At 41.6% G+C, this 21414-nt stretch overlaps 1 protein-coding gene across 2 annotated transcripts; it reads left to right on the forward strand.

Annotated features, from left to right (window-relative positions):
* Positions 1–1797: 1797 nt before the first annotated feature.
* On the forward strand, positions 1798–20531 carry LOC310998274 (pleckstrin homology domain-containing family A member 1-like). 2 transcript variants are annotated; one of them, XM_083988245.1, is made up of 13 exons: positions 1798–1922; positions 7089–7322; positions 8273–8329; positions 8455–8500; positions 11854–11951; positions 12401–12532; positions 13153–13293; positions 13800–13868; positions 14404–14468; positions 14596–14659; positions 14896–14985; positions 16255–16328; positions 18339–18680. In XM_083988245.1, exons 2-13 carry the CDS (start codon positions 7182–7184, stop codon positions 18568–18570), a joined length of 1209 nt encoding a protein of 402 aa, XP_083844371.1. In that variant the 5' UTR covers positions 1798–1922; positions 7089–7181; the 3' UTR covers positions 18571–18680. The 2 variants fall into 2 exon arrangements, with proteins under 2 accessions (XP_083844371.1, XP_083844370.1); XM_083988244.1 differs by lacking the exon at positions 16255–16328 and having other exon boundaries at positions 18339–20531.
* The last annotated feature ends 883 nt before the right edge of the window (positions 20532–21414 follow it).

Raw genomic sequence — 21414 nt, forward strand, 5'->3', positions numbered from 1 at the left:
CTGGATGTGTCTGAAAATACCATTATAACGGGCTATCAGTTTACACCCAGGCTCCAAATGCACTGGCATGTTATCGTGACCCTTTTTTAAGTAAATGCTGTCACATATCTGCTTATGGTTTGTGTATATAAATATGATTTTTTAATGGCAATAGTTAGCCTACTTATGGTTAAGTGCTGTACAATGTACTTGCTCCCATTCTTTGTCTGTCTATAACTTTCTTGGACTATGTGTAAAATAAAGAATAATTATATATATCTCTCTATATATATACATAGGCCTATCTATAGGCTATATAACAATTCTTTATTTTTGTTATATCTATCTATCTATCTATCTATCTATCTATCTATCTATCTATCTATCTATCTATCTATCTATCTATCTATCTATCTATCTATCTATCTATCTATCTATCTATCTATCTATCTATCTATCTATCTCTGTGCACCTACAACTTGGAAAACTATGCAGAACGATCTAAACTTACCTCCTTTTTAACATTCTTCATTTTAAAAACAATCTTACCTTATTTTACCGCCAACTGCTCCTGTTTTTAATGGACTCATCTTAGTTTATTTCTAATGTGATCTTCTGTTACTTTTACTTTCTTCCAATAGGCTATATATACCTGATATGTTGCTTGTGTATTTCGAATGTAGCCTACTTCGTCTGTCTTATGTCTCGGCTATATTGTAAATGTGGTTGCTATACCTCAATATTTCAGAGTCTAAATATACATACATATAATTATTTATTTTTGTACTATATACATACCTACATGTTCAAATAAAGAAAAGTACATACCTATTACCCAAAACAGTTGTCCCATTTCACCTGAAACATGCAGAAGGAGGAGAGAAGGGGCCTTAGTGAATTTATAGATCTGTGGTTTGTAAACAAATATAGGCCTACTGTACACAAACAATTCACAACAGAAATATTGAAGCGATTCCATCAGATATGGCAACCATTTCTTGATCACATCACACAGCGGAGAGGACCCTCATGACACCTCGATATCCTGATTATGTTTTAACATTTATTTGTCTATAATCTATATGAATAAGTATAACTTTATACAGTCACGGATGGCCATAGAAACTGTTATACTGTAGAGTACAGCTTTCACCCTTTTTCTTTTTTCTTCTATCTTTCCTTTTTTTTTCTCTCTAACCTGCTTTGGGGGAAGGGGGTGGGAAGAAAGGGGTAATTGTTTGGGTTGTTATGTACCTGGATGTTTTGAAAATGAATAAATAAAGTACTTTAAAAAAAAAAAGAAATATTGAAGCGATCTGTCTATCCATCTATGGCCAATATGTTTGCAATACATTATCCTCATGACACCTCGATATCCTGATTATGTTTGAACATTTATTTGTCTATAATCTATATGAATAAGTATAACTTCATACAGTCACGGATGGATGGCCATAGAAACTGTTATACTGTAGAGTAGCTTTCACCCTTTTTCTTTTTTCTTCTATCTTTCCTTTTTTTTTCTCTCTAACCTGCTTTGGGGGAAGGGGGTGGGAAGGAAGGGGTAATTGTTTGGGTTGTTATGTACCTGGATGTTTTGAAAATGAATAAATAAAGTACTTAAAAAATATGGCCAATATGTTTGCAATACATTATATCTTGTATAAATGAAACTAGTCATTTAGTTTTGGGGGTTTTGTGTGTTTATTTTTTATAACCACAGAGTGATCATCCTCCTGATAGAGGATCTGTGCGGCGGCGGCAGCAGCGTTGGAGCTCCGTGTCTGTGTCGTGGATCAGTGGAGAGAGAGAGAGAGATGGGCTGAGGCTGAGGCCAGAGACTGTGTACGGGCTGAGGCAGAGCAGAGCAGACACACCACACAGACCCGGAGAGCAGCAGCAGCAGCAGCAGCAGCAGCGGACACACAAGGGACAAGACTCGGGTAAGTAAAGCCGAACAGAAACAAGTTAACACACTAATAATAAACGACGCTTTGTTGTTGGTGTTGTCGCCGCCGCATAAGTCAAAGTTGCCCGTTCATTTGTCAAGAAGAGCCTGGCTAAAAAAAAAAAAAAAAAAAAAAAGACGAGTCGCTAACGTTAAGCTAGGTAACCACTGGCTGGTTGGTCGTGTTATTATGGCTAAACTTAACTTACAGATACAGCCAGGCTAGTACAGGCACAAACACAGAGACACACAGCAGCAGCAGCAGGGACAGGGAAATGTTTGTAGTTCATGGTAAATGATTAATGCAATGCTGTGAGGCGCAGCAGCCATAGTTGCTAACAGCAAGGCTAATCTGACTGAGCCATGACTCCCAGTCCCAGTCAACTTGAGGGCCAAGGGAGCAGATGTTACAGATGCTGCTAACATAGATAGATAGATAGATAGATAGATAGATAGATAGATAGATAGAGACACATGCCAAAGAGAGGTCCATGATAGCACCATGAGTAAAACCCATACAGTCCATGATAGAAACATAGTAACAGAAACAGTAAATATACAATAAGAAACAAATCAAAGTCATGAGAATAAAAAAGAAACCTCAATACGAGGCCAGCCTATTAGGACAAATGTTGTCAGCATGTTGTGTGAAACATTTCACTCACATCACAGATTAAACATGACAACATAAATGTGATATAGGATAAAACCCAGTCCATCAAAGGGGTAAATATGAAACACTAGGGCACCTGTGGTGGAGATCGCAGCAGTCCACATATAAAGTGCAATAATGCATGTTGAAAATGCACCATAACATAAATAACAATAATAAAATAGGAACGATAATGAGTACTGTACTTAAAATAGTGTTTGACAGTGTCTGACACCTTGGAGGCTTGTTTATAACAGTAACACAAGACACAGTAGTGTGTGTTACAAGTTGTCAAATAGCAAAGAGAGTGTTGATCTTTTTTTTCCTGCTTTGGTGATACTTTTTTTCTTTTTTAAACACCCACACCAGCTAGTGTTGTAGCTGAGACCAAACCAATGCAAGACCATTACTGTATTCAGTGCCAGTACTCATAATAATCATGTGGCTTGATATTTACATTATTCCTCAGCTAAAAAAAAAAAAGATAGTTTGTATATAAAATCTATAGGACCATATTTAATTGAAACAAAGTTTGGATTTAACAGAATAACACAGCAGCAGCACAACCTGCTAAAGACTCTCCCACTTTTGACACTGGTGCAACCAAGTTTTTCAAATGGTTACACAAGCATACTCTTTTGTAGAACATTTTTAAATATCTAAAAGTTATTGAACTACATTACAACTACGAGTTGTAGTGCTCGAGAAGACCGGCTTCGAGTACTGCAACACTAGCACCTATATTGCTGTGGTAAACAGGTCCCAGCCTGTCAAACCTGCTGACCTTAGTGCTGCTTTCACAGCCTGACTCTGGGCAGAAATTACTCTCTTCAGCTGGACTGGAATGACCTGTCCCACCTTTGACCTGTGAGGAGCTAATTCAACCCAACCCTTTCCCTTTTCTTTACTTTACTGCCCCTGTTGCTCTGTACTTCAGTGTTTGTTCTGATAAAAGAAGATTTATTTCACTCAGACAGTTTCAGTTTCTCTGAAAGAAAATGTTGAGCATTTGATCACAGCTAGTAACTGCACAGTCCCACGTTCAGTTCATAACATTTGGATATACAAGATTTGATTAATTGAAAAGTTGTGTTTTGTTGCTTTGTCTTTCTTTCTCCTCCAAGTGATTACCTCACAGGAAAAGTGAAGCAAGGCTGGGTTGTGAAAATAATCTATAATTGAATCTAAATACCAACAGGTCTGACAGTTTTCTTTATTGCTCACTTGTGAACAATGTGAACACTTTTGGTCATTTTTACCTGAATCCCAAGTTAACATGACCAAGTAACAATCAACACAAAATGTTGAGTTTACTATTGTGGAAAACTGAGATTAGCAAATTGTTTTGGCATTTGATTTTACATAGATAATCAGCTATGTAATCTGCAGAGTAGTGGTTGGTTTCTGGACGCCTGGGGAAATAATGACAAAATCTGAGAGAGTTGAGAGTTGATCTATCCATGTCCTTGACAGCTAGATCAGTGGTTTGTTTTGTAGTTCTTATGTGGTGAGAACATGTAGGTACCCATAGGCTCAGCTACTCTGGTCTTCAGCTGTCGTCGTACTTTCAATTGTGCAGCAGTGGTGTAAGATCGCGAAAGGAAAACAATGACCCTCTACTGGGCCATCCAGCTGTTGTCTTGCTCGTTTTATGACTCGTCATGTGTGACCAGTTGGTCGCCATGTGATGGTGGACAAAGCCTTCCAGCAAATGTAAAGAGTGAGTTTACCAGGGGGAACGTTTGACCCAGAAAGAAGTCACCTTATATCGTGCTGCCTCATCTGACCTTATTCAGAGTTGGACCTTTTAAACTTGTAGTATTCTCACTTTGCATGTTTTAATTTATTATGTGCGTGTATCCCTCTAGCTCTGGCTCATCCAGCCTTTCCACAATGTGTCGCACAGGAAGCCCTGATCTGATCGCCCAGACATAATGAGTGCATTTCTTCCTGTGCGCTAGTATCCTGGTAATTGTCTATTTTTAAATATCACAGGTATATGTTTGCACATGCAAACCTAATATCCTGGCTAACACGTCTTATAAACACCTCATGTTTTCATATCGTCCTATCGTAGCGGTCAGCCTCATGGATGGATAAAACAAGTAATAAGTCTGTAAGATGATAAATAATCTAATGATAATGTCTACATTTAGCTCTGGCACTGGCAATGCAGAGGATTAGGGTTAGACTACTGGATAATGGAACAGGCTGACATATCGTATCGTCTGTATCACCTTACTGCAGATATATCAGTATTTGTATGCGTTGGACAACTGGGTTTGAGGTCATTTAGAAACTACCATAAATGGTTTTTCCTATAGAAAGTACTGACAAGTTGATTTTTTTTACTACAGATATAAGGGATTCGTATTAAGAAGGAAATAAAATACCATAAGCTGATTGTCAGATTTCTCCAAAACCTCCAAATGTACATGTCATTTCAACGGGCCGAGTATCAGTCAGGCTGTGCAGAGAGGATTAACCCCAATTGTTGAATCGTCTCTTCATTCATTACTAATGATAAGATGGAGAGTCAGATCTAGCAGAGTGGTAAAATTGGGTTCATTCGTAGTGCTTGGACTGAGACAGCCAATGGAGAAGTGACACAGAGTGTTTGCCTTCAAAAACATGCCAAGATTTAATAACCACTGGTTTCTCATGTTCCACATTAGGATAATATGATCAAAACTGTGGCACTAGTGTTGTCTAACATGAGTATGAGTATGACCACCCGATCTGAGGAGGGTTGTTGATCTTTAGCATGTAAACCGTGTTAGCATTAGCCATTAGACTGATGCATAAATAAGATTTAAATAGATGTATATATGTGTGGTTTCGATGGTGAATAAGCATGAAAAGGAATGTGAAAAATATGTCTATGTGATTAAGAAAATGTGGCTCAAGGGGCAGAAACATTATCATTAATTCGGTGTGTCTGGCCACTTGTTGAGTCGTTCGCTTATTTTTAGCTCCGTATTTTGCTCTCTACCAACTCCTGAAGGAAATATCTGGCTCTGTAGCTGCTAATGTTTCACCATGTTCACAAGTTACCGCTTAACTGTCTGCCTGTGCTCAGTGTACAGTGAGTTTCTAAAGCATTTTTTTCCTCATTATCCTATAATATCAGTGTAACACCAGCCTAAAAAAAGAAAATCCATTAATCCAGGTCTTGCTGTAGTTGATATACCTGTTTTTCCACTGATTATCCTGTCACTGAATTAAAAGTCTCCCCAGTACACATGGTGGCCTGTTCACCTTGTCGGGATTTTTTTTCCATATTATCTCTAACATCTAATCCACATCACTGAAATGCATGAGCATGCATGCCGATGAACTTGTGCACAGCACCTCATTTACAGGATCACTAAACTCCACAGAGACGTCTCTCACTCTCACATGACAATCGGTGTTTGTGTAGCGTCGAGATAGTCGCCTCCGACTGCGTTGCTCCTTTTTCTCGTGCCTGTGTGTCAAATGGGATGACTCGGGCAGACGCAGGGACTAACTGAGATGCTCCCAGCCCAGACTCCATGCACAACAACCAGGCCTTTTGTCCCTGATTTGCCCCCATCCACCCACACACACAGTGCTCATAACGTCATGGAGAAAGAGCGTCTTTATCTTTGCCTTCCAAAGACTCATCTCACTCACATATTTTAGGCCCGGTCCAAAAAGACAGCAGCTTAAACAGGCTAATGCGACAATATGCCTACAGTAATGCTGTGCTCACCCACACAGGGGTTTGACATTGAGATGCTTCATTTGCACATGTGAGACTGAACAGATGCACTTCAATCATTTACTTTCTTTTGTGTGTTGATTTCCAGAGAGCTGCAGGTCTTGGGGAGGCGTCAGACCTCAGCAGGTTAAATATTGCACATTGTCTCCTGTGCAGCTCCTGAGGGAGTATGTGTTGTTTCTTTGTGTCGAACACGTCTGAGATTTTTTTTTTTTTTTTTTTTTTTAAACCATGCTCAAGTGGGTGCTCAGCTGTGGCAGGAGGGAGGGGATAGAAGGGGCTGGCCAGAGGCTTGCCAAATCGGATGAGAGAGCAATTGGGAGGAGATAGCACAGAAAGTGGGAGAGGAGACGCCGGGGCAAAGAGAAACGGGAGAAGGAAAGAAAGAGAGCAAGACAGGGTGGGTGGAGGAGATAGAGGAGAGAGTGACAGAGTGTAGCGTGTGTTACAGGAGGGAGAGAAAAAAAGAGACTCTGAGAGAACGAAAGAGAGAGAGAGAGAGTGGGTGAGGCTGATATAAAAGGATAAAGGCGGGGTTGTGGTTTGTGTCACATGATCCCCATGCAGGCTGTAGCCTAGTGAGCTCCAGGTGGCAGAGAGACCACAGATACAGTAGATACAAAGAGAAAGAGAAGGAGGGAGCGGGAACCGCTAGCACGGCTCACCACAGACTAGAGAGACAACAGAAATTCCTCATTTACTCGCTCCCTCCTCACACACATCTCTCCGTGCACTCTTTTTTTTTTCTTCCTCTCTCCGTCCTTCAGGAATTCTTCCCGGTCCCCGCTTGCCCCTGCTCTTCTCCCCGCTCTTCTCTCCACTCCCGGCCCCAGCAGGCCAGGGAATGTCCCGGCAGCGAGATGCCTTACGTGGACCGACAGAACCGCATCTGCGGCTTCCTGGACATCGAGGAGAATGAGAGCAGTGGCAAGTTCCTGCGCCGTTACTTCATTTTGGACACACAGCAGGGAAGCCTGGTGTGGTTCATGGACAACCCACAGGTAATTACACAGAGCTGCGTTAGCTTCACTCTTAGCTGTGTTTCTGGTGAGGAAAAATCACACAGGTGACTTGCACAGCCAAACATATTTGTTACGGTGAAATTGAACAGTTTGCAGACAGTGGCGTGCTGGCTAAAGTTGGCTATCGATGTGGACGGTCAGCTCTTGTGCAGTTGTAGGCTAACTACAAGCCACTTTGAGCTAGACGCTCTGCAGTCACTGTGAACACAAATCGAAATACATGTGTTTTTTTAGCCAGACAGTCGTAGAAAGATGGTACAACCTAAACTATTATACTTGACAACAATTAAGAAGCACATCACAGGCACATGAGCAGCTCAGTGCTAACAGTGTCTGTGTTTCCCCTTTAAACAGACTTTACTGTAAAAGGATTAGAATAAAGATAAAATAAATTCATAATCAAACTCTAAATGAGGGATTTGTGTTTTGTGTTGTAGGCATCTTGCCCATGTAGTGAGCACTGATAAGTGCAGAAAGCACAGTGGTCAGCGTTTTCTGCTCCGTGACCCCCCGGTGTCACAGTTTTTACAGTATAACTCTCCACTTGGTTTGTACATCATGCTGGTTCGGAGTTGCTGTATTTGTAAGTGTGCTGTTACATGAAGTATTCATAAATGATGTATTGCAGGAGGAATTTTAAATAATTCAGCAAGTCCCCTTTCTTTTTATAGATTGAAAAAGGTTAAATTTTAATGATGTTAAATCTGGATCTCTTAGTTTCAGAAACACAGCAAGACACTGAAATTAACCATCATGGAATGAAGCCAAAATGTACTGTATTTACTCCATAACGCTGATTCGCTTTTCAGAGCTTGACTCTACTCCTCCACCATGTATTTTGTAAATAATCGACAGCCAAGGCTCCTGCCTGAATAGACTGATGAATCATTAGTTGTTGTTTTTTTTACACGTTTTCTTCACATTTTCAGAACCTGCCTGTTGGTGCAGACTGTGTTGGTTCCCTCAAGCTCACCTACATCTCTAAGGTACACAGAACTATAACCACTGAAGCTTATCAGACACTAACATGATAAGATTATGTATAAATAGATTAAGTTTACAGTATTTGGTTGAACTGGGAGGCTAACAGTTGAGCTTTGTCCTCCTCTAGGTCAGCGATGCCACGAAACTGAGGCCTAAGGCGGAATTCTGCTTTGGTAAGAAAACACTGATCATTACTATTAGCAATGTCTTTTTATAGTCTTAGAATACCAACGCTATTTTGTAGTTCACAGAACAAGCATTGTGAGAAAAATATAGATCTATCCAGAAATAATAATATTTTCTCATAATTGTTTTTTTTTTTACAGCTTTTTCTATGCTGACTTAGAATAACAAATAGGACTTGCACAATATGATTGTATGAATGACAGCATGAATCTTTTAAAAGAAACTTACATCAACATAATGTCACAGTGCTTTGCGCACATGAGCACTGCGTGTGTGATTAATCATATATTGACTAAGCTAGTGTCTACTCTTAATTTAACCTAAGGGAAGAATGTGTGCTGCCCTTGTCTGCCCTCTAGACTTGGTCAAGCACTCCTCTCCACATACTTTCTCCACCACTGACCAGGCAGCTTTGTTCAACATTGTGTGTTTAGCCAACACACAAGAGATGCAGGAGGCAGCAGCAGTTGATGATCTGGGCTTGTGCTCAAATATGTTTAACTGTATTGCGCTTGTTTGTGTCCTTTATATTTCATGATTTTAATCAATGAGATGGTTGTGTTGGCACCTCAGTGGTTTTATTAGTTCATATTTTTAGGTGTAATAAATCCAGAGCCTCGGCTTTAGACATTTCTCCCAAAAGTCCTATTTTTATAATTGTGTGCAGACAAGCTGGGCTTTACATCTCATTTGTCTTTCCTATTAATCTGAATTTTAAAGGTCACCTGTGGAGTTTTAATTCTACTCAAAAAGTTTTGCGTTTTATGTGTCCTAAAGGACCTATTACCATGTTGACAGCTTTCCCCATCTGATACAACTTTTGTAAAATCATTTTTTAAGTTTTAAACCTTCACTGTTGTCATCTGCTGTGTATTATGTCACACTGGTCAGGGCTCCAGAGTCCAGACAGACTCTTTCACTGGGAGCACAGCTGCAGTGATACCAACTTTCTCAGTTACAAGCACATGATTTCATTCATTACCCCCACCCATTATTGATTGACTGAAATTCTTATTGTGTAATTTCTTTGCCTGTTGTATGCTCGTATTTCTCTGTTGTGATGCTAGTACATGTCAACAAAGAAGTAATACAGAAACTTGCTCATCAAAATATTTCACTACAGTGCCACTAGTGGTGAAACACTCCACCTTTAAGAGAGGAGTTGAAGACCTTTATGACGACAACCTATCTTAAAGGGATATTTCAACATTTTGGCAAATTGGCCCATTGCCATAATCCCTTTAGTTTTAGGAGTAGGTTTGTTACTTTAAATTGTCGGTGCAAGCTATTTTTTAGAGCGGCGGAGCAGAGCAGCGAGCTGCTTAGAGCTCCGCTTTGGAGGCTAATGGGATTTCTTGGTTTCCCTCATCAAAAATAGCTTGCACCAATAATTAAAGGTAAAAAAATCTACTCCTAAAACTATAGGGATTATGGCAATGGGCCAATTTGCCAAAATGTTGAACTATCACTTTAAACAATTTATCTTAAAAGTTCATCCTACAATAAATATGGTACTAGAAACTTTTATTGTGCGGAAGGTATGTCCTGAAATTTCTTCAAAATAATTTGAAACTGATCATTGGTTTTCAGTTTAGAGTACTTTTTCAGCAAGAAAACATCAAACACACACACACACACACATGCATAGTGTTTATGATTATTGTTTTACTCTGACTGCATGTGATTGATTAGGAGATCTTAGTTTGCCAAAAATCAGTTGATATCTGCTAGTGAACAGTCCGTATGTTCGTTGACTTGATTTTACCTTTTCTTCTCACGATGTGCGTTCGATACACAAATTAAAAATGTTGCATAAATATGAACCATCATCAGATTTACGTAGCAAACCTCCATTCCCTTTTATTGTTTACTAGCCCCTTTCCTCCTCTTCCATCCGCTTCAATAGCAGGAAATACTAGTGTGTAACAAGAAGTCGGCTGCCGTGTGTGCTTGTGTCTGCTTGTGTGTGTTCACCAGTTGCCTCGCAGAGGTTTCTACAGGATGCCGGCATCCTAATCGGAACCTGATTCTGATTAAGTTATTTTTAAACTGCCGTTTGTGTGCCACATGTTTTGCCGATATCTACAAATCGCCCCCTTTTCCTGCATCTAGCGAACCTCACATAGGTGGAAGGAGTATTTAGCAAAGTTAGGCAACGGCTGTCACGCACACAGGTGTTTTTACAATGAGAAACTTCAACCTAACTGCACACTGGGATTGATATGTGGTGATGAGGGAGATCCAAATTTTTGCATTTGTGTGAATGTTTGGTGCTTGGCTGTGTTTGGCAAGAGCACACATTGTTTTATTATGTGTAACTATGAGTCAGATCTGATAACCCCCTCCCTGATTTGTCATCCCAGCGGCCAAGAGACCACTACACTTTCACAGCTACCAAGCGTTTAACAGCTCCTAATGATACTGTGGGCACGAGAGAAGGTTAATACTGCTGGATTAGGTCATGCCGATCACCTGAAAGAGACCAGACAGACAGATTTATTTACAAGGAAGTTGGGAGGGGGGAAAAAAAGAAGAGTGTGAGGTCTTGCATGTGTCTAAGAGCTGGACCAAACACACACAGAACAAGGAAGAATGATCGTCATTGTGCCACAGAGTTTGAGCTCTGAGTGCCTTTTACAACTCGCCCCCGCCAGATTTACCAGTCCAGCTTTAATGTAATTTATTCCCATGGTGTCGAAAGGATACAGAGGAGACACAAGGACGGTTTGAGCTGCAGAATTCAAGGATTTATGGTGGAGAGAGAGAGAGAGAAAGAGAGAGAGAATGAGAAGACTTGAGTTCTTTCAGCTCCCAAATCCTGATCCATAGCTAATCAGCATTTGACCCAAAAATTTCTTTGTGATTGAAAATGGGGTTCGCTCATGTTCACATGGGTGTGAAAATGTGCGAGAATATTTTTGGTGGTTGGTAGCTGTGGGGTTTTTCCTTCTCCGTCATGGTCAGAAGTGGGTAGGCGGTGGCAGACTGAAGCAGCTGAATCGAGCTAGGTCATCATTCACATGGAGAGAAAACGCTGCTGGTTGTGTGTGGGAGAGTCCCTTGGCTCACTTGTTTTTCACTTTACAGAGAAGTCTGTGGTAGTGGATCTGTTCTCCTGCTGCCTCCTGTACTGTATCCATGTCATATTTTTATATACAGTAAAGCCAAAAAACACAGGTTGTCAGTACATCTTTGTTAGATTCATGTGATTCATATTAAACACAGAATGAATCAGATCGGATGAATAGATTGTAGTTTAACTCTGAACTTTATAGTTTCACTCTCTCCTTTGTTTCTCATGGCTTTTTTTTTTCTTTCTTTCTTTTTTATGATCTCTTAGTCATCAATGCTGGGATGAGGAAGTTCTTCCTGCAGGCCAATGATCAGCAGGACCTCGTGGACTGGGTCAACGCTCTCAATAAAGCCACCAAAATCACTGTGAGACAAACACACACACACATACACACACACACACACACACACATAGTGGGCACAGACAAACGCAAGTTCATCCCAGATTCAGCCGCACTCGTCTGTTCTTTTTGGCTCATGTTTTATCACTTGGAGAAACTTTTATTTCTTCCTCTCCTCGAGAAATGAATGAGTTGACTGTCAAGAAACAAGACTAGAGTGAGTCAGAGCATGACTAACAGGATGCTGTATTGTTATCCCGAGCACTGGGATAAAGCACCGTTTCCATTGTTCCCCATGAAGCTTTAACCATCCAGAAAGGAAAGGGATATAAAAATGTGTTAAAGGCTTGTCAACTTCAGCATTCAGAAAAGTCCTTCCACACCCTACCAGAGAAATACAACCACAAAATTCCTCCCCCCCAAAAAATGTATATTTCTGTCTTCTCACGTCTGATGCGCTTGTGTGTTCGTAAGGTGCCAAAGTCTTGTGATGGCCAGCAGAATTCAGAAAACCAGAAGGCCTTGCCTGATGTTGCAGCATCCAAGAAACAAGTCTCCTATAAGACGGAAATCATAGGAGGAGTTCCCATCGTCACCCAGACACAGGTAAACAAACATGACCCTCACTTCACCCTCAGCGACAGGTGACATCATCTTAAAGGGATAGTTCAACATTTGGGCAAATTGGCCCATTGCCATAATCCCTATAGTCATAGCAGTAGGTTCGTTACCTTTAATTGTCGGTGCAAGCTATTTTTAGAACGGCGGAGCAGAGCCGCGAGCTGCTCAGAGCTACGCTACGGTGGCTCATGGGATTTCTTGGTTTTCCCTCAGGTCACAACTTGTCCACAAGAGCGTTTTGGAGTTGTTGCATTGTGTATTTGATGAGGAAAACCAAGAAATCCCATGAGCCTCCGTAGCGTAGCTCTGAGCAGCTCATGGCTCTGCTCCGCTGTTCTAAAAATAGCTTGCACCGACAATTAAAAGTAACGAACCTACTCCTAAAACTATAGGGATTATGGCAATGGGCCAATTTGCCAAAATGTTGAACTATCCCTTTAACTGAAAGTAACGTTTTATTTTTATAGTAACAAATGATATATATGTTCTGCAAAATTACAGTGCTTCTTTCTCAGGATTCTGTCCAACTTGTGCTTGCTGTTTTGTTTTTGTTTCTTTTGTTTAAATGTTGTTTGAACTTTAATTACAATAGTTATATATTACAGCGTGAAGGTACTGACTGTGCAGACAGAGCAGAGCGTGAGGCCATGCATCGCTCTCACAGCCAGCTGCCGTACTTCCTGGGCAGGCCGGCTCAGGAGCACACCGTCATTAAGTCCGGCTACTGCGTCAAACAAGGAGCCGTGGTGAGTCCCTGCCGCCCTCACGGTCCTCTGTCGGGCCAGAGTTGGTTTCCTTTGCCTTCTAGATCCATTAAGAGATATTCCACATTATGTACGTGGTAGAACGACATAGCTTTTCTCACCATGGACGTACTACACCATTTGCAATTAATGGCGCAGTTACAATGAAAATGGCATTGACAAAAATAAATAGCCCCTTTATGTGAGAGGGAGTAAAGTCTTATGACTCAAATGAATGCGAGATGATGAGATTTTGGTTTGATAATGGTAAAGAAATTGGTCGCCTAAGGAAATGCATTTCCTCCAGTGTGTACAAATCTGTACTTTATGAATGCCCAAGTATTAATGGACTCCCCTCTAGTATAAGGGGGAGGGGAGCACAGTATATAACAGTATAGTTCAGAATGTGTCAAAACCAGAAAAGATTGTGTTTTTATTATCGTAACTGACAACAATGACGGATCGTTTTATTTTCCAGAAAAGTTAAACAAAACATCTTTTTTTCTCAGATGAGGAACTGGAAACGGCGATATTTCCTCCTGGAAGAAAACTCAATGAGTTACTTCAAGTCTGATTTGGTAATTATCTTTGATTAAGTTACGTGAAGCCTTCAAGGAATGTTTTTATTTATGGTGCACGTGGATTGGATTCACCCCCACAGTCTGGGGCAACAGCAAACACACCGCCCTGATTTCTAACATGCTTTATCCGCAGTCTGTGGAATTCAGTGCCCTCACTTCACATGTCCTATCATGCCCTGTTCCCCCCTGGCTTTTCTTCCACACACATACGCAGACTGTCCTCAGGACAATACTGCATGTCTCATTCCCCGTACTTGGCAGAGTCTGCCCTTATTTGACAGTTTTATCTGTCTATTTGGCTATCAACAGGCCCCAAGGACACAGACTCTCTGTCTGTTGTATCAAATAGCCAGGTCAAGAAAGTTACAAACCTTCAGGGTTTCTAGTTCTTGCAAAGTTTGCTTCAATTCCTTTGAAAAATAATAACTCGGCCTTGTTTTAAGCTTGTACGTATTATGCGTTTGGAATATTTATCCAGTTGGCAGGTTTTGGCTTCTTCAACTCAACGGTTATTTTATTTTCTTAACTTCAGGAGAAGGAGCCTTTGAGAATGATCCCACTGAAGGAGGTTCACAAAGTGCAGGAGTGCAAGCAGAGGTATTTAACATGTCCCAGCATTTTCCCAACGTACAAAAGGCGCTGGTGTTTACCTTTCTGATTTAGATAAAGATGTACAGTAGATGAGATAAAAAATGATTTGACTTGTTTTCCCCTTTTGTTGTAGTGACATCATGATGAGAGATAATCTGTTTGAAGTCGTCACCACATCGAGGACGTTTTACATACAGGTGCGTCTTTTTCTACGATAAGAGGAATGTACAGTTGATTCACATGGATGGACACATTCAATTCAGACGTTTCTGAGATCACTGTGCCGCAGCGTTCATACGTTCTGTACTTTCTTCACACTTTGTTTGCATGTTTCCCTTCCTGTCACTTATCTCGTTCTCATTTCCTCACCGTGCGTTTCTCTTTCTGTTTTCTTACTCTCGTTTTTTTTTCTCCTCCTTTCTTTTTCCACCAGGCGGACAGTCCAGAGGAGATGCACAGCTGGATCAAGGCTGTCTCTGGGGCTATTGTGGCCCAGCGGGGACCTGGGAGGTCTGCTGCCACAGTATGTATCACACTCACATGTACCTGCAGAAAAAACAGGAAATGACTTCAGGCTTTGACTTTTGTCTTGTGCACAAATTTAGGCTTTACCTTACTCAAATTCAGATAATTTGCGACACTTCTAAGTAATGTTATACTCATTTCACATCTTGATTACCGAGAGCTCACACAGCTGAAAGCTACAGAGATGAGAATCCTGTTTTACTTCCTTTCAAACCAATCCAGACACAGTAGTTTGGCTGCATTATGTTTCACAACTTGCCCTTATTTTTTGCAGCATAACGACAACCAGTTGTTGTAGCTGTGGTTGTATAGTCTGAAGCTAAATTCTGCTTTGTGTAGTCTACACAAGAACCTCCCAACTCCCGAGCCAAGGACTGGTCCAGAGCCTTGGGACGGTTGCTACCAAACTGTGAGGAAACAACATGATTTGGCAGAGAAAGCTCGTTATGTTGGAACTTCAAAGGCTACTATAGGCTATTTTTCAGTATTTTTCTGTGTTTGCCACAGCCTGCTCGGCATTTTCCCACCATCCAACCACAAATAAGATGTGTTTTTATTTATTTTTAAAAAATTTTGAGGCCCTTTTTTTTTTGGCCATGTTGTGTCTTCATTAGACAACTGGCAGTTGATAGATGACAGGAAATGAGGGGAGAGAGAGAGAAGGGAGAGAATCTGGTGTAACAAAGGTCCCCAGCTGGACCTGGACCTGGGAACGCTGCAGCTCATGGCTGGCGCCTCGTCCCCCCGAGGCACCAGGGCGACCCTATACTGATTTTTGTTTTTTTTTAAGCGAAAGTAGGTCATGAGCAAGATGACCAATGCTCCGTCGCCACTTTTCAGCCTCCTGTGTGAGTACACTTCCTGTGTCTTAGAGCTACTTAGTTAGCTCAGTCAGCAGCCTACATGCTTTAGAGACAGGCAGGTGGACTTGGCAGGTGAGAAGACAGAAATAAACCGGTTCCATTGCCCAGACTGCAGAGGAAACGCTGTCCTCTGCTGCAGCTGGTTAGACTGGAATCGTTCTCAACACGTCTCCGCTGACTGTTTCTCTACGATCCCCCCTCTCTCTTGCCTCCTCTTGTCTGTCTTTCTCTCGCTTGTTTTTCTCTCTCACCTTCTTTTTCTTCTCCTGTGCCTGTTCTCTGTATCCTCTTTTCCCCTCTTTCCTTCTTTGTCACATTCTCTCCTCCACCTCCTCCTCCTCCTCCTCTCCCTGTGGGCAGATGGCCCATCTGCTCTAATCCTGCTTTGCACTGTGTTGTTGCAGATGCGGCAGGCCAGACGGCTGTCGAACCCCTGTATACAGAGGTATACGTCCCGAATCGGGGAGTGCAGCAGCACGTATGTCAGCTCGTCTAAATTCCCCCTTTAAACTATAAGTTCATCTTTTTTAATACTGTTTTCCACTCACTGGCTGCCCCTTTGTGGTTGTAGACATTATGAGGGAAGATCAGATCTGACGGCACATCTGATGCTCTATTTTTTTTTTTCCTTTTTTTTTTTGCCAACCACACCCTGCGTATGGCTGTGATAACCCAACAAGCGCTCCTCCCTTCACGCCCTCGTCCGCACTGCTTCTCTCATTCACTTCTCCCCCTCCTTTGCTTCTCTTTTCCCCTTGCTGAACTATCACTTAAAGCTCAGCTTGAAGTTGTACATCCATTGCATCCGGATCGTTTTTCAGCAACAACAACAAAAAAAAAGTAAAACTTGTGTCAGGAACTGTAAGACTCAGGGTGTGCTTCATTCAGCTTCTCTTGCATGTGATGACTGTCGGCGACAAACATGGCAACTCAAATCAAGCACACCTCCAGTCTTTCAAATAATAAAAAGTAAAGGCAAAGACTCTCTAAACAGTTGGAACATGACCGTCTAACTATTGGTAAAAAACCTGCAGCCGCTGCCTCCCTCCCTCTCTCCCTCCCCCCTTATGGTTTCACTTTCACAGCTTTCACATGTCCTCACCATTATCGATGACACCTCGGTGTTAAAATATACACAAGTCGATGAACAATCCATGTGCAGACACACGCCCTGTGCTTGAACTACGCTACCAGCGTAGCTATGAATACCTGTTTCTATCTCTGTCTTTATTACTGGGTACATGTGTCTTTCACACCTTCTGTTTCTCTTCCCTTCATGCCCTGTTATCTCTGCAGTCTGCTGCAGCTGTGTACCTGTCTTAGATGTGTGACATCCTGCTTGTCTCTCCTCCTCCCTCCTGTTCGCTGCCTGTATGTTTTTTTCCTCTCTTTCTCATATACACAATAATGTACTTGTTTCCATATTGACTTCCTGTACCTTCTGTGTGAGCGAAAATGTTTAACAGCTTTGAAAATGAGAACTTACCTGTGCTGAATCCACACGTCCAGAGTCATAAAACAATGGGTTCTCACGCTGTGGTGTGTTGATTTATATGCTAATATATTACTGTATCGGAGCTGTTAAGGTGCCTGTCTTGTGTGATTGTGTCACACAGTCAGTAGTTCAGTGAGCAGTGGGGAGTTGTCCACGTCTTCAGTATGGTAGATTATTTGCTGAAGAGTTTGGACCTTTGGATTCAGCATAAATCTGGTAACACGTGTGACTCCCCCTCAGGATATATTGACATGTTTGTTGAGGGAATTGTAAATCTAAGTTCTCCTGAAGCTTAAGTGACACTATGATTGATTTTTACCGATCATAAATATTGCACAATCCTGCAAAGCCCCAGCATGTCACTCTGTCACCGTCACGTCACGTGGTAGAAACTGTGAAAATGCAGAACCTTAAAGTCGACAGAGATGTTGATACTGGAATGTCTCTCTCTGCACTTTATGGGAATTTTTCTTTCCTAACCTACATTTTTACCAGCTACTCAGTGGCTTCTCCCTTTTACTTTTTCTTTTTTTTCCCCCATGCTCTCTGCTTTGTGTTTCAGAGATTGAAATCTGACAATGAAAAGCTGTGAAATAACGAGCAACAACCAACCACTGCTTCCTAAGACACTCTGCTCTTCCACTGCAACCTGTCGAGACTCCCAAAACTAAAAGCCTGCTGACACTACTACCACTACTCCCCGCTACCTCTACTTCTGCTACTACTACTACTACTACTTCTTCTACTTCCTACTGCTACTACCACCATCTCCACTCTCTAGCAAACGCTACATTCTTCAGCACCTACAGCCTTCAAGCTGCGTCAGGCCCCACATGTCGGTGCTAATTCCAAGTCTGTAACTCAACTTTGTGCTCTTCTCAAATAAACTACACATATCAGGATGTCACCTTTTGTCACTAACAACAGCTCGTTTCGTTTTCCCTCATTCTCCTTCTCTCTTGTTTTCCCCTCCACTGTTTTTCCCAACTGCAGGAACACAGCAGCCGTCCCACTTTCTACCGCAGCCCCTCGGGCCCCCCAGTCCCTCGCTCGCCCATATCTGCCATGCCACCATGCTACCCAGAGTGGGGCGCTGCTGTCACGTGCGGCACACGCTCGCAGCCTGGCGTGGGACAGCGAGCACTTCATGAGCCTGCTGCCACGGCCCAGTCACAGCCACACGCCAGCACGCCTGTCCCTGCAGGAGACGCGCCTGGCAAAGTGACCTGCGAGCCGCCACCCGCCGCCGCCACCACCGCCATCGCCATCGCCACTATCGCCAACACGGAGGAGTCACCGTGGCGACGGCGGAGCAGCTTTGAGCCCTACATGCCCGAACCACCCCAGGACCTGGATGACGCTGACCTGCCAGTGAGCGAGGTCTGAGCCACTGGAACGATAACACTTTGTTTTTGCCCGGACGGATGTCGACAAGACGGAGAAAGACGGAAAAAACTGTGCCCAACAAGGTGTTTATTAAAAACAACACATTTAAAAAAAAGAAAAAAAGAAAAAAGGCGGGGGGCAGGCATTGGTTTTCAAACTAAAGCTGTTGCACAACATCACAGACTCATTTTTTTGAGCTCCTCCTCCGTCAGTGCCGTCAGTGTGCAAAAGTTTGGGTCACCACTGAACTGCACTCGTGTGCCAAAGACGACCTGGTCTTCACCCACACACACCCCCTCCCTCTGCCTGCCTGCTGTCGCCTTCGCTGTGGCGTATTTATTTTACTATGAGTTGATGGTGTCAAACAAAACTACAAAATTTTTTTAGTTTACTCGTCATGCTGATTAGAGTTCAGCGACAGAGCTTTATTTTAACCTGTACAGGCGCATTGACGCGTTCAATGGTATTTGTGGGCAGAGGATTTTTTTTGTAAAACCACTTTGTTCCAAGAAAACAAGGGAGCTATCAATCATGTGAGGTATTTTTCCCTCATATCTGAAAAGAGTGTCCCTACAGCGGGCTGGCTTTTCATCACCTCACTATAATCTAATTTAAACAGTGTGCTCTATTTACACACTAAATGTTGTGACACTGGATTTGTGTACTATTGTTGGCCAGTGTTAGAGATACAGGTTAAGCCCAGTCCGACATCAAACCCTCACTCCAATGCAAACTTATACCATAATTCAAACATGATCCAGTATGTATGATAATCCATTGTGTATAATAACGCAAGACCAAATGTATTCCAGCCACTTTTATTATAATTTTTTTTTTTTTTAGATGCCAAGCCTTTGATTTAAAACTACATTTATTGTTAACACATAGAAGGGTTATGGTTGCTTGTTTGATTTTATAATGGTGTTCTTGGTGACTGTTAATTGACCACAAGCTGAATTAACTTACATGTACATGTACAGTTTTTTCTACAGTTATTCCACCCTCCGTTAGTAAAGTGAGTGTGCTGTGCAGAGGCGCAAAAGAAAAACAAAAAAGTCTGAAAGCTATCACAGTACATGCATCACTTCACAACTTGAATCAGCATCTTTTGCAAACTACATCTCAGCAGCATACCAGACTCTGTGGACTCAACATCTGTGACACTGGATGACGTGGGAAAAGTGCAGCAGCGTTATAAGAAAACAAGAAGTGCAAGACATAAGCTTTGGATGCTTTTTTTTTCACAGTAATAGTAATAAAAACTGCAGCAACAGGTCGGTTACAAATAAGCTTCATGTCCTGACAGACTTGGTTCTAACAGTTTCACATGAATGAACTAATCCTGCAGATCACTGTTTGAAGAAGATTAGTCTGTGTGAACGCCACGCTAACATTTTGGATCATGAGATTTAACGGAAAAAAAAAATCAACTCGGACACTTGTTAACAACACATTAACATGTTATTGATTCCTCAGATTGCCTCTCTTGGTTTTATTATTTGTTTTTGTTGATCAACAGCCGTGTGTGTTTTTGTCTTTGCAGAATAGAGCTGTGTGCAGCAGAATTATTTTTATATGCTTTTAGATGTTTCCTGATTTTTATTCTCTTGTTACCTGTGTTACCATCTCAGTAGCAGGCAGTAGGGTTTTATTTTAAATAAAAGTCTCCCATATTAGTCCTGCTCAGTAATACACACTAATCCTTTTTTCTTTTCTTTTTTTTTGTAAGTGCCTGCTCCATTTCAGCCCAAAAAAGCCAAGCTACTTCACCCGTGTTCAGTCTGGTGTAATTGGTTTGAATTGTTTCTATTTATTATGTGGATGACTCGAAAGAAATAAACACTGAAAATGTGCTCAGATTTCCAGGAGTGTCATTCGGTAACGTGCTCACCGGTCTCCAGAGAGTAGGCTACAGTCAGTGAGTGTATGGGAAGTTCCAGTCAGTCTGGGCGGAAGAAAACTCACCTTTTGTCTGCAGCTGTCATGTCTTCAGTGTGATTCTTCAATGTCACTGCTGGTTCCCTCATCGTGGCGCCTTCTGCCCTCTTGTGGTGAGTGAGATACCTGCACCTGCTTCACTGCCATGAACATGTTGTGAATGAAAACACAGTGTAGGTGCATGTAATCAATTAGCTTTGTATTTATCAGTGACAGGATGACTTAAGTTGTAGGAATGGAGGTAAATTCCAGATGCACGAAAAACTATGAAGACATAAATAATAAGAAAATACAAGACGGTAACAAAAGTTAACCAAACAGGCCATGTTTGTCCACACTTCTCCTCTTAGTGGATTCGGATGTGATGTTTTCAGTTTTTTCACAATTTGCCAAATGTGTACAAAACCTCTTGTCAAAGAAATTGATGCTCAGCACAATTAGCTCTATTTCATTTTAAACAGAAATTTAAACAACTCACTCAAACTGAAATGGCAGTGTGCCTGAGATTATTGAAATTTGATGAATGATAATGTGGAATAAGAGCTTAGCCTCAGAGAAGAGCTGGCCTGGCCCTTTGTTTTTTGTTTTTTACTACACAATAGTTGATTCCCACTTAAGAAGAAGAAACATCTAAATTCGTTTCCTGCATTTTTAATAATAATAATATTAATACTTAAATTTCCAAAGTGCAAAATGAATGATGAATGTTATTATTAGATAACTGATGCATTAATGTGTCTATTGT

Source organism: Trachurus trachurus (genome assembly GCF_905171665.1).
Source record: "Trachurus trachurus genome assembly, chromosome: 15".
Taxonomy (NCBI): domain Eukaryota; kingdom Metazoa; phylum Chordata; class Actinopteri; order Carangiformes; family Carangidae; genus Trachurus; species Trachurus trachurus.

What these genes read in the sequence shown, in the direction of transcription:
- LOC310998274 (XM_083988244.1), top strand. Translation starts at nt 7,182, where the DNA reads ATGCCTTACGTGGACCGACAGAACCGCATCTGCGGCTTCCTGGACATC. An exon ending in AGCTCACCTACATCTCTAAG is followed by an intron (nt 8,330 to 8,454) that starts GTACACAGAACT and finishes GTCCTCCTCTAG; the next exon opens with GTCAGCGATGCCACGAAACT. An exon ending in CGAGGACGTTTTACATACAG is followed by an intron (nt 14,660 to 14,895) that starts GTGCGTCTTTTT and finishes TTTTTCCACCAG; the next exon opens with GCGGACAGTCCAGAGGAGAT.